Genomic DNA, 13,588 nt, shown 5'->3' with positions numbered 1-13,588 from the left:
AGTAGATTTGCTACTCCCTTTTGGCAGCAGCAAATATCTCTCGTACGCGATGAGGGAAAGTAGAGTACGTACTTTGGTGGAGTAATAGCAAGTACGTCAAGTATTTACTCTCTCAACGCCAAGTAGTGTATGTATGCGGAAAAAAAGTAACAATGTGTTGGGAGTAGAGTACAATGCAAGGAGTACTTATTGAATGAAATGCGGCAAATACAATTGCGCTGGACTCTAGTACATACATACCTAGCATATAAATTCTTATGCATTGAGTGCAAAAGAGTGTATTTTAGTACAAAACGAAATGAAATTGTATGTTCCTAAACATTTCTTGCTTAGCACCATATACAATAGTTTTTTATGTAATGTACATAAATGTGATATTTGTACATATATTTTTACACATACATATGTATGTACATACATACATGTGTATGTAACGTTGCATAACAAGCCAGTTAACTCAAATATTTGTTTTCTGTGGCTTTGTTAACTCCGTAAAATTAATTGATTTTATGAATTAATACATCTATTTGTAATTTTGCATGGAATCGGCATCGGCATCGGCCGATTCTTTCTCCATAAGCCGATTAATCGGCATTAGCATCGGTACCTGTATACAAATTGCAATCGGTCGGACTCTAATACAAACAGTTTGAATACCGCAGTATAACAGTTTCCAAACAATGTATTGATACGTTTTGGAAGTCAGCCTGTATGCGCTCTGCCTTCGCTCTCGGTGTTTAAAACCTTTCAAAAGAAATTGAAAAAATGTTAATTAACATTGAAAATTTTAAAATAATTGTGGAATGCATTATCTGTAAATTGTACGCCCAAAACCGTCATAATAAGCGTTCAGCACAAAAATTATGCAAATACTGACGCGATAAATATTGAACATGTAGCAATATGGATCGCGATCCAAATATCGTGATAATTACTGACCGTGTGACGGGGCCCAATCGGAAGCGCTTTTGACGATTTATAGTTATAAATGCAGTTATATATTTTAAATAAGATCTTTCGATTGGTGTGATCAGTTGTTGGATATTTCCTTTAGTTTCCGAAATCTTGACTACAAATTTTTTAGTAATTTAGTAAAAATTTTGTTAATACCCTGCAAAAACCGTTGGACCATGTGGTCTATTTGTGGTATATTGGAGTACTTACAAAAATGCTCCTCTGTCATGCTGTAGCGGACCAACTCGTGTCTCTGCACCATTTTATTGTTACCCCGATCACTGCTCGTGTTTTAACGAAATGTGATTGAAGGTGAGCATTTGAAAGCTGTAGCTGAACGTGTAGAGATGCTCGCTGTTAGTTGTTAGCTCCCAGCATGTTCGGGTTGGAATACGAAAGAGGCAACATCTAATTCTTTATTTTTGTTTTTGGTTTTTATTAATTGCGAAAAAGCATCTGTGAAATGAAGAACAAAAGCGTGTACAAACGAAAAAGCATATCAACAATGTCATTGTTAATATGTTGGAGTAGTTTTGTGCTACTCTGATGTAATGCAGAGATGGGTATATAGTCCTGCCCTAGGATATCGCAATGTTAATTGGACCTTGGGGAGTACTCTTTACATGCATGCATGGAGTAGTCGTGATTTTTGCAGGGATACGGCATAATTTTACTTAAAAAATGCTTTATAAACTTAAAACTATTAATAATTTAAGAATTGCTTATACTAGTAACATTCTTTGAGACTTTGAAGAAAATCTATCTTCGCGGTTTTGAGAAAATTATTTTCTAACTTCAATCCGATTTCTCAAAACCTGCCGAAAGTAACATACGACGATTTTTTATACAGGCGACGATATGTATGTGCTATGTAAGCTAAAATATAAAACAAGTAAACGAAAATTGCATATATGGTATTTTTTGTATTTATTTTTTTTGCACGAAAGCCTTTCAGAATAATTTACCGTAAACATAGGTTACTGTAAACAATAATTTCTCGTTTATCCAAATATTAAACACAAATTATTACGAAAATAATAAATAACTTTAATAAACAAATAATAATAAACATTAGAAGAGTACACACCCTTCCCATGCTCACGATGTAATTACCGGGTAAATGACGCGTAATTTACCGAGTCTGTTCAGGTAGAGCGTGATTCAGACTATTAAAGATTTATGCATGTGTTAATAAAAAGTGCGCATGCATCGCGCGATGTAGGGAACAAAAGTGGCGCAAACAGCAAACGGCTGCTTTGATTTTGCCGATTTTGACAATTCTCAAGTAAAAGTAAATAGCGCCTCAGAAACTTTACATGCACTGAAATTCACTAATACTTTCACAAATGTCACCGTTTTAACATTTTCTCAATTAATTTTTTTATAAATCATATATTTTTACAATTCAAAACAATTGAACTACGTTTCCTACGAAAAATTTTAAATCAAGAAAATGTATGCTTTTGAATGTTTCGGCTTTATTTACATGCATTTGAGAATCGTCATCGACGTCGGGAATGCGCATACTGGAGTTTTATCATTCTTGTATGTATCGGTATTGTGATGATGCATTGTCAGTGTAAGCACAAATGAAAAGGAAAAATCGATTACCATTGATGTCAGGATTTCAGCTCCCAGGATATTTTATATTTGTTAGAAGCGAAGTTGGACCATTTCTCGCTCACAATGTAAGCATTTCTTCAAATATTAAACATTTTATCGAATTTCTTTCACTTAATAATTTACTTAACATTTTTTATTTTAAAACACACGAAATTAAAATTTTTTTTAAAAAATTCTCATTAATGCTGCGCTAAAATGCAGCACTGTGTCGCATAAAAGCTACCACAGCCAGCACACCAACCTACCACCCAGCATGGTGAGTACACAAAAAACAACAACCAACACACTGTGTTTATATTGCTTATTAGCGCGCAACGAACACATGGCTCGTTGGTCTAGAGGTATGATTCTCGCTTCGGGTGCGAGAGGTCCCGGGTTCAATTCCCGGACGAGCCCGTTGGCTTGAACGCTGAAATATAAGCGCGCAAGCGTGTTCATATTTTTTATTTTCTTTTTTTTTTAATTGAATAATTTTATAAACAACTTCGTATCTTTTTCACATATTTGCCTGTTGATTATGGAAAAAAATCACAAATTTCAATGTACATATTTGTGAATGTTATAAGCACTATTAGGTATGATTTGTTAATTTACTAGAAATGTATGCATGTACCTAGTACGTGAAAAATTATAGGCAGATAAATAAAAAAAAAATGTTGAAGTAAATAAAAATTAAGCATAAAATGTTGATGACTAATCAAGCGTTTTTTTTATATGCGTAGCAGCAATTGACTGTTATCTGACCCTCGATTTAGTTACCCTCTTTGTTTTTTTCCACATTTTTTTTGTAATATGTACATACATTTTTGCCGAATGTGTGCATGGCAGCGTTTGATGCTATTTTTAAGCAGCGATATGAATTTGTTTACACTTGGTAGTAATATACTATGTAAAACGCCGCGAACTTTTGGCAAAACAACTTAAGCTGATTTAGCTTTTCGATTCAGAAGTCAGGATTTTTAAGGAAAAAAAAAATAAAAATTTGTACAATTTATATTAAAATGCTATCCTAGGTCATGCTTTGACATGTTTATTAGATAAGTTTTTCTATGGAGCCCGACTTATAGAAAGTACTAACACGATTTATATTTTAATAAAAGTGCGTAAGCATTTATTTTTGTCTAAAATATTTAGCTTCCGTATCGCAATAAATAATCAACAAATATGTTTATTTGACATTTGTTGTATGCAAATCTCATACAAAACTTTCTTCGATTCTTCGAAAATGCTCTTTTATATTGAGTTTCATACGCAACGCCGCAGATCACCAACAACGGTGCACTCTGACGCGTCTACATCACTCCATGCGAACGCTGCCAACTGTGCGATAAACGTCAGCCGCGAAATAAAGGGTATAGATAGCACAATTAACTGCTTGGTTGGTCGGTCACAGTCGGGGAAAATAACCGAAGAAGAGTAGAAAATATATTAGCCAATACAAAGCAAAAAAAAGGTAAAAGAAAACAAAAAAAGGTAACAAAAAAACTACAAAAAAAAAACAGTGACACGAAAAATAGAGAATAAGCTGAAGTTAATTAATAATGGTTTACGAAAAATGGCTGGATGCAGCTAATGGTGTTAAAAATGTAATAAAAAACAATACACAAACAGTTACGGAAGAAGGAAAGTAATTAAATTCGCTATGAAAGCGGCAAACGAATACTTTTTTGCTTTTTCGCTTCTGTTTTTTCTTTTTCTTTCAGTTTTATGCTATTTTCATTTAGAATAAATAAAAATTATTTATATATATTATATATACTAGATTTTGTTTTTTGTTAAATCATATTTAGCATTAAAGGTATATTAACTGCTGCGTTTATTATTACTAGGCGTTGCTGCTGCTGCTGCTGAAAATTGTGAGTGCCATAGGCCGCCAAAAGCGGCGGCGTTTTCATTTGCGCCACCACTATCACCGCCTCGCACACCCGTCGTATACAACGCGCATTAGCACGAACACATGATCCGTCAGCTAAAGTTGCACAAAATCGTTCTCTGCTTCTATCACTGCTCCGCTCCCCACGGGGCTTTTGTTTTACTTCTCCACTTTATGGTATGTACTATCGCATGTGCTTAGAAATGCTTACTGTTTGTTGCTGCTGCTCTACCCTGCTTCTTCCCTGGGCACCTTCAGCTGTTTGTTTACGGCGTTTACTAATAGTAGCTTAATTATTTGTTTGTTTTTCTTGTTATTGTAAATGTAGTTTGCTATGGTACGATTTCATATTTGTATGCTTGTTGTTTTCGTATGTAGTACTAAGAGTAGTAGTTTGTTGTTGTATTTTATAATTAATATTATTATTACGTTTAACCAGTCTATTCATATTCCAAAATGTTCTTGTGGTAAAATAGTAAATAGCTGAAATAAAGAACAGGAAAAGAAAATAGAAAAGCTATTGCAAAAGTAAAAGTTGAAAATAAAATATTCTTAATCGATTACACTTAGCAACTATTTTCATTACAAAATTTAACTCGAATTAAAAGTAACTTTAAATTACAAAAAAAAAAAAAAAATTTTCAATAAACTAAATTTTCTTCTAACCAATGACATCTACATCGTGCATACATACCCTTCGCTGTCCAGCACCTGCTTCAACGTAGCCGTAGTAATGATATGATCATCACACTTCACCCATGTATCTTTATGGTGTCGCACATAGGCAATATAGTGACCCGAATCGATGGTGCCCACATGATTGACCACCGCATAGAGGGAGTAACGGAAATCGCCATACGCATTATTTTTCTCCGACATGAACGGCGTCATATCGAATTCAACGGGGAATGAAATGAACGTGGATACTTTTTTGCCAATCAATGTGGAATACTCGAAACGGTTCAAATGGAAGCTGGCCACACTAGGCAGTGTGCGAAGGCTAAATTGTTTCGTTGACTCCTGGTATGATTTGCAGGTGGAACATTTGATTTTTCCCGATTCACCGAGGTGTTCAGCACGAGTATAACGCTCCAAACAATCTATAAGCGTCTTTGGCGTAGTGCCACCATGCGTTGTCTCACCCAAATCCAAGGATATATCCCAAAATGGATCGATGGTGGTTGAAACGCCCTTGCACGCTTGACACACCACATCGCTTTGCAGCATTCCAGTGAAGATTTGATCTATTATGCAGTTACACTGCGTCGGGCAGTTGCTATTCGTGTTGGCATTGCTATTGCCATGTTGATTACCACTACCACCGCCTCCTGTGCTACACACACCAGACGATGTTGAACTATTCTGCTTATTGACACTTTCACACTCCGTTTTTGCTTTAATGCAGTGACGATGCAGCACGTCCAGCGTGGCAATGAAAAATTCGTGCGCGTCTTGCTGTTCATAGCCGGCCAAATGCTTTGCATGATTCCAGATCAAATGCAATAGGCGGTGCAATGATAACGGTGAGCGAGAGCCACTATAAAATTCCTATTCAAGCACGATAAATAAAGTGAAAAAAGCGAAGAGAAGAAGAATATTTATAAAACAAACCTGATATAATCGAGAAACCTCACAAACGAGACATTTTAATGATGACTTGGCGTTGCACTCGTGTCGCTCCGATAAGAAATAATCAGAGAGTAGTGGTGTGTGTATTAATGCCTACAGAATATTGCGATAAAAGAATGCAATCATGAATCATGCACACTAACTCAGCACTTACCTGCACTATGCAATTCATGAAACACGTAGAGCCAAGATTAATTAAGCCGCGTAATCCAATAGTCTCGTTAGCGCGTACATGCCGACGTCGCGGGTTGGCCAGCAGCAAATTTGTTTCCTTAGGCGTCGGAATCCACGGCTGCCAACTGAGACTCTTGCTTATATCTTTTGCTTCCAAGCGCCGATTGACAGTTGCTATCTCGCGGCAACGGGAATCGTAGATGAAATCCCGACAAGAGTTGCAATACAAAGTGCCATGTGATAGCTCCAATGCGATTGCATGCTTTTTCGCACGTAGATGTGTAGCGATGTGAGCGCCACGGCAGCCGAAGTAGATGCAATGCAGGCAGGCATACACTTGGAGTCCATAGCTGCCGCACTCAAAGCAACAGCAAGAAAGCGCCTGCAAAAATACACCCACAAAGAACAAACAATTCTTTTAAAGGAATATTAAAGTGTAGTACACAATTCTTTACGGTTTATGCAATTGATTTACTGTACTATGTACCCAGTAAAAGAACGACAAAAAATTCCTATCGCATAGATCTTTTGTATGTTTTTCACACCTTTTTCTCTCGCGCATCCTTATTCACACACGCCGAAAAGTATGCATCAATTACGCGAAATGTATCCAAGCTTTGCTCCTTTACGTACGCTTGGAAATGCTTGCAGCCCGTCTCCGCCATAGTTTTCGTCAACTCACAGCCCTGGCCAACAGCGCTCGCTGCTGTTGAAGCAGCTTGCGTGCGTAGGACACCGCTACTGCCTGCTGCTCCAACAGCTGTACCAGTCACCTTTTGGTGCCCTTTCCCGTGCCCTTTTTGCAGCTGTTGTTGGCTGCGAGTCCTGCGTAGTGGTGGCGTTGCGGTCAGCTGCTTTTCTTCTGGACCTGCGCCTGCGCCGGCGCTGGCTCTGCTACTATTACAATTACTACTGTTGCCACTACCACCGATGCGACCACTTACACTACCGGCTACGCTTTTAGCTGTTGTTACCGTTCCACCCGCTGTTGCCGATTTACTCGCAACGGCTGCTGCTCCAGTCTTCCTCGTTGTTGTTGTTTCTGCAGCACCTTCTGGTGCACTTTTACCGTCACCGTGATTAACTCTTTCTGCCTGTTTGCAATAATCGTATTCGGTACACCTTACGTCAACGCCACCGACACCAGACCTACTATCACCACTACAACGGAAGATATCGAAACCAACCCCGTCACAGGCGCCGTCACCGTCAGCTCTCGAATCAACAGCATACCGGTCGTCGCTACTATTTCCACTCTTTACACCACCACTGTCACCAGCTCCAGGTCCAACCGCTTTTAAATCGTTCTTCTTCAATGCTAACGCAGCCTTTTTACTTTTACGCAGTTTTCGCAGAATTTCGTTGCCTTCTCTCCTAGGAGCTATTCTACCTAGCCAATCGATAGCTATGCTGACACGGCATTTTGCACTGTGCACAGATTTTTAGCGAGTTTTTATCCAACTTTTCTTTTTTTACTGCCCTTTGGGGCGACGCACTAGAGCTGGAAAAAAGCCACTGTCATAATCGATAGTATCGATGTTTCCAATTTTCTCTATTATCGATGTTTTTTCGCCCCTATCGGACATTTTTGTCCCATGTACCTATCATCATGTAGAAGCAAATGGATACAATTTTATGACAATAGGTTTGTATAGTAACTTCTCCAGTAAAACATTGCAGCGAGAGCGTAAAAGCAAAATAGAGCGTAAAATTGAGAAGAAGAGAAAACTAGCAGAAAAAGTTAATGAACACAAAACTAGCAAAAACTTGCAAGTGAACAGTCGTTGCACTGTTTTGACATTCTGCTGTAAACATTTTACTATTTATAAATCAGTCTTAAACTCTGCTTTACACACAAGCACTTACACAGTCACAATATTTTGATTTAAACTCCTTTTACTTTTGTTTGTGCTAAACCAATTCAACAAATGGCGGCTTTTGACATTTATTCTTCTTCTTCTTCAGCTAGCTAATTTCTGCTAGTAAAAATTTCACTAGCAAGAATTTGCAGCTCTCCCGTGTTGTTACGCTCTCGATTCAGTGCTCTCTTGCAAATTTTTTGGGTTATCATACGCTTTTCCAGTAAAAATTTGCAGGTTCCAGTACAAATTAGTACTGACTATTGGTTACTATACAAACCTAATTATACAGGGGTGTACCTTCTCTTTTCATTCAATCAAAAAACGTATTTGGGCGTGTTGTCCATTCTTGTTATCTACGTTCTTTGGACACATTACAATTTTTAATAAACGCTTTTTTAAGAAGTTTTCTAAAAATGCAGCTGTTTACTCTATGCGTTTCGTCATCTGTAATGCCAGCCACTCTATAATAAAATTTTAGAAAATTTCTGTATTTTTTACAGTTCGATTTCCAAAGTTACAAATTCATTTATACACGGGAACATCGTTAGTACATCGATATTTTGATTTCAAAACATCGATGGCAAAAACGTCGATATTTCTCCAGTTTTACGTTCGGTATGCCTACTGGCAAACTGCTTGCAATTGTTGTTGCAGAAAACTCTGAGAGAGAGACAGAAAGGGAGAGCGCAAACTGCTGTAAAATTGGTGGTGCCATAGTGTTGCCCGGTTCCATTCCTATTCCCTTCTTGAACATGCAATTCTATATAGATTTCCTCGTGTTTCATTTTAGGTTTTCCCGTTTTCCCTTTTTTATATAACGCAGTTCTTAAAAACGGCAAACCAATTTTTCTCCGTGTTTTATTTTTGTACGATCAATAAACGTATTTTAACAACAGTCAATTAGGGGATTCCCTTAAGCTCGAAAGTGGCTCGAAAACCACGAAACCTCGAAACTTTTCCAGCCTCGAAAAACAACTGTCAAAAATTGTATGAGTGGCGATTTTCGCGTGCCTCGAAAACTTTCGAGGCAAATTAGTCGCGAAAAAAGCCTCGAAAAGTCGTTCGTAAGTTTCAGTGTTGCCTTTATATCCGAATATTCTACGAACTTCATACAATTTACATTTTTCACTTTTTCGTGGCATTTTCAATGCTGATTTTATATGTATTTATTTCAGCTGATGCGATGTATTATACAAAAAACTCTGAATGAGCTGTCAAACGTCGGAATTTCTCCATTGTTTACGAGGCTGAAAAAAGGTGCAATCCCAAAAACAGCCTCGACAACTTTCGAGGTTTTCGAGTTTTCTGCTCTTCGCGTTTAAGGGAATCCCCTAAATAACAATCACAAATCAATTTACATGTAATATTGTTAATATAAAAATATTAATTTAAAACATATCGTCAGTGATACTGCAAAACGGTTTATGTCTATTAGTACCCTTGACAATTAGATGATCTCCTACTTGCACCGGAATGCATATGCAAGTCGTTACACCCTAATAAACGAATGACAAAAAAAGATGAACGATTTCCAGAAGCGATCAGATACAGATAACATATCATTAGAGCACCAGAGGTAATAAGTGATTTAGAACGCTTTGCAGTATCACCGACGATATATTGCAAATACCTATGCGTTATTTGTACATATCATTCGTGTGCACTCGTCGTCCTCGGAAGGCAATGGCAAACCTCCGCGTGTATTTCTGCCATGAAAAATAGCTTCTCATAAAAATACAATCGACGTTAGGAGTCGGCGTAAAGCTGTAGGTCCCTCCACTTTGTGTGACAACATCAAGGCGCACGTCACAAATAGGAGGAGAAGCTCGGCCAAACACTAATACATGTTTAAGCGCCAATCTGTTATTACTATTATTCGTGTGCACTTGTGATGCAATTTTTTAATCACTTGACACTGTTTTCAACAGCACAGATAAGTGATCCAATGCAGAAAATGCAATATCGTGCTCCGCCGCAAACGCACATATTTCTATTTCTGCATTTCTAGCTTGATGTGCTACCGAACCATTAGCAAACTGTGAAGTTCTGAGCTGGCGATTAGCTATCATGGGGAAACTTTCCATTACGGCCGTTCGTTAAAGGTGTGGTGGGCGAAGGGGGAGTGGGCGTGGCACCTCCAACCGACCTTTTTGGAGAGGGCATGAACCGCCATTGACAAAAATGCAACCTCCGACCACCTAGGCCCCCTATGGTTCCTTACGAACCCCTTAGAAAAATGCCAAAAATCGCAATTTTTACTTCCTTTCTACGTAGGCAGCCTTCATCCGCGCTTAGGGATTATAACCCTTACTACGTAGAATTCTCCTTTTGATGTGACCAAACTGGGGCTACCGCCCCAGTGATGTAACCTTGGGAAAGGATGAGGTAACTAGAATTCCCTTTCTGTGTGGTAAACCTGGGGCTGCCGCCCCAATGAGGTTTATTTTGGTTACTGGGTGTTTTATAAAAATGTCTTGTATATAAAAATGTGTATATAAAAATGTATTGTGCAAATGAATATTTAACATTTTCAAGCGAATAAACGCAAATGAAAATTGTGATTTTTGGCAACTTTTCTAAGGGGTCCATAGGGGACTTAGGTGTTCGGGGGTTGCATTTTTGTCAATGGCGCTTCATTCCCTCTCCAAAAAGGTGGGTTAGAGGTGCCACGCCCACTTACCTTTCGCCCACCGCCTCTTTAACGAACGGCCATAAATTATATTTTTGCACAATCCTTTTGCGTTTTGCAATTAAGGTTTCTTAAGAAGAAGAAGAAGGAGATTCTTCGCGTAACTAAACTTTAAATTCCATACAGCTTTCCCATGAATATATCGCACACTATTTTAGTCTAATCTTCTTCTTCTTTATTGGCGTTGTAACCGCCTAAGCGATTTTGGCCGAGTCCAAAACAGCACGCCAGTCATTTCTCTTCTGTGCTAACTGACGCCAATTGAAAATGCCAAGTGAAGCCAAGTCCTTCTCCACCTGGTCTTTCCAACGCAGAGGAGGCCTTCCTCTTCCTTTGTTACCAGCATCTCGGCCCGCGATGAATATTTTCAGAGCAGGAGCGTTTCTGTCCATTCGAACGACATGGCCAAGCCAGCGGAGCCGCTAAATTATTATAATATTTATGGGCACGGCGTATGTGATTATCCCCGTTTTCATGACCAATAATCCCGCCATCCATTTTCTATTCAGAATTCCCGCGAAACGGGAAAACTTTTGGTCTTCTGGTAACGCTGGTGCCATATGCAATACCGAAAGTGAATCAATCTCCCATGCGTACCATGAACGAAAGACACAAGATCACGTACAAGGCGTATTTAACAAGGTGGTGTTGGCCACCTTGATCACGTAAGAACAAGAGAGTGAAAAAAGTCGATTTTTTAGCGGGTTCTACGCCATCTTGTTTTACTGGAAAAAGAACGAAAAGTAAACAAAGCAAAGAAAACAAGGAATACCAAAATTAGCCAAAATTATTGTCAGCCACTTTTAACGCACAATTTAGGTAAAATAATGCAACAAAACTCTTTAAAATATGTTGTCATGTTGAAATAACTCTTCTTTACTTGAATAAAAGTGTAAAATAGTGGTGCTTGTGATGTAAACAAACGCTCAGCTGACGAACCCGCTTTCGCAAACTTTTTTCTCAAAACCAGTTACAAATACAACGTCTCGTTCTTACGTGATCTTGTATTTTTGGTGCATGCATGCATACTGGCAAACTCCCTGCCAGTGTTGCCAACTTTTGATTTTCAAAAAGCACCAAAAACTTGGAAAAAAGGCGTTTTACCAAACTAAAAGCACCAAATGTTTTTTAATCAAAGGATGCTTTTTTCATAACAGTTTGTATTTAACAAAAGCAAAAAATTAACAATATTTACAAAAATATATACATAAATCAACACACAAAACGTTTTCGCTTATAAATATTGAATAGTCTCTACTCATGCTATGATGACTCATGCTTACGACGTCATACCGAAGTACTATTTAAACTTGTATATCTCGAGAAAGAAAAATCGAATCGCAACACATGAAAGTAATGCCCTAAGTAGAAATGAGAAAAAATTTTATGTTTTCATTATATAACCTCAAATATCGCAAAACCCCTTGTTTTTGGCAATCTGGGGGTAGGATATCTAATAATAGAGCAATGTGCGGCCAGATTTGGATTCAGCACCAAGAAACGATGTGTTTTACTCAGGTGGTAAAAAAATCAAAATTTGTACAAACAAGGGCCTGTGCCAATCGGTAAATTTTTTCTCCGTGGTGAGACGGGGTGGAAAAATTTGGTATGGTGTACAAATAAATTGNACGATGTGTTTTACTCAGGTGGTAAAAAAATCAAAATTTGTACAAACAAGGGCCTGTGCCAATCGGTAAATTTTTTCTCCGTGGTGAGACGGGGTGGAAAAATTTGGTATGGTGTACAAATAAATTGAAAAAAGTAATACTTAACTTACCTGCGTACTAGCATTTTCAACGCGATTATAATTCAACAGGTTGGGTTTGCAACTTCAGCTTTTTATCAATCATGGTTGTATTTTAGTGCATTTAAATTTGTATATTCTTGTAAATTCAGCATCTTCATGAGTCACCGAACCGGTTTTAACTATCTCGGAGTAATATTAGTTCAAAAAAAGCACTAAAAAAGGCACTAGGCACTAAGTAATTTTTTTTTGGCGTTTTAATTGTCCAAAAGCACTAAATCTAGTGCTTAGGGCATGTGTGAATCGGTAGCAAAGTTCTATGGGGAAAGCTGTTGAATAATATTTTTACTATGGTGAGACAGTTTTGCCAATCTGCTGTGTGAAATGAAATCTTTTTTGACAGCAGTAAATTTTTCATAACCGCAGATTTATGCGCAATAAACTATTACAAATTGTGTGAAATGAATATTTTAAGAAAACATCTACCATCATTGATTGCAGTTCATCAACTTAACCTTTTATTTTACGAAAAATTACACACAGCAGCAATCTTTGCAATTGTCAAAATTTTCTATGCATTTGTCAAAAATTTCACTAGCCCTATGGGCTANTTACGAAAAATTACACACAGCAGCAATCTTTGCAATTGTCAAAATTTTCTATGCATTTGTCAAAAATTTCACTAGCCCTATGGGCTACTGAAATTTTTTTCACCTCAAACTTGTCAAAAATTTACTTGCCGCGAACTTTGTTACCGATTCGCACACGCTCTTAAAGTACTAAGTTGGCAACTATAGGTTCATTCCTTATCTTTTTGGACTAAAATCTGAAAAGTGTCAAAATACCAGAGCGTAGGCAAAATGCGCTCACTAAAAGAGAATAACAGGAAAAGTAAAGGAACGCAAAAAACCAAATTTTTAGTCCAAAGAATGGAAATATATGTACAAAACACATTCACACAAGCACAAGCACAATAAACACTTGCTAATCAATTATTTTTTGCCTCCTTCCAATTTCAATTCATTTCTTTTACTTTTTAG

General features: G+C 37.7%; 1 protein-coding gene and 1 non-coding gene across 2 annotated transcripts; one reads left to right on the top strand and one right to left on the bottom strand.

The window, feature by feature from the left end:
- Positions 1-2,901: 2,901 nt before the first annotated feature.
- TRNAP-CGG (transfer RNA proline (anticodon CGG)) lies at positions 2,902-2,973 on the top strand. The gene has a single exon. It is a non-coding gene; the product is annotated as a tRNA-Pro (tRNA).
- A 425-nt stretch (positions 2,974-3,398) lies between these two features.
- Positions 3,399-7,867, bottom strand: not (ubiquitin carboxyl-terminal hydrolase nonstop). Its single transcript, XM_017614382.1, has 5 exons — positions 6,799-7,867; positions 6,234-6,635; positions 6,062-6,172; positions 5,145-5,998; positions 3,399-4,933 (listed from the first exon to the last, which is right to left on the bottom strand). The coding sequence occupies exons 1-5, from the start codon at positions 6,916-6,918 to the stop codon at positions 4,891-4,893; spliced, it is 1,530 nt and encodes a 509-aa protein (XP_017469871.1). The 5' UTR covers positions 6,919-7,867; the 3' UTR covers positions 3,399-4,890.
- Positions 7,868-13,588: the final 5,721 nt, after the last annotated feature.

This window comes from Rhagoletis zephyria, unplaced genomic scaffold (assembly GCF_001687245.7).
Source record: "Rhagoletis zephyria isolate East Lansing unplaced genomic scaffold, Rhagoletis_zephyria_1.1 Rzeph_scaffold_00815, whole genome shotgun sequence".
In the NCBI taxonomy this organism is placed as follows: Eukaryota; Metazoa; Arthropoda; class Insecta; order Diptera; family Tephritidae; genus Rhagoletis; species Rhagoletis zephyria.
This window is presented reverse-complemented; position numbering and strand designations above follow the sequence as displayed.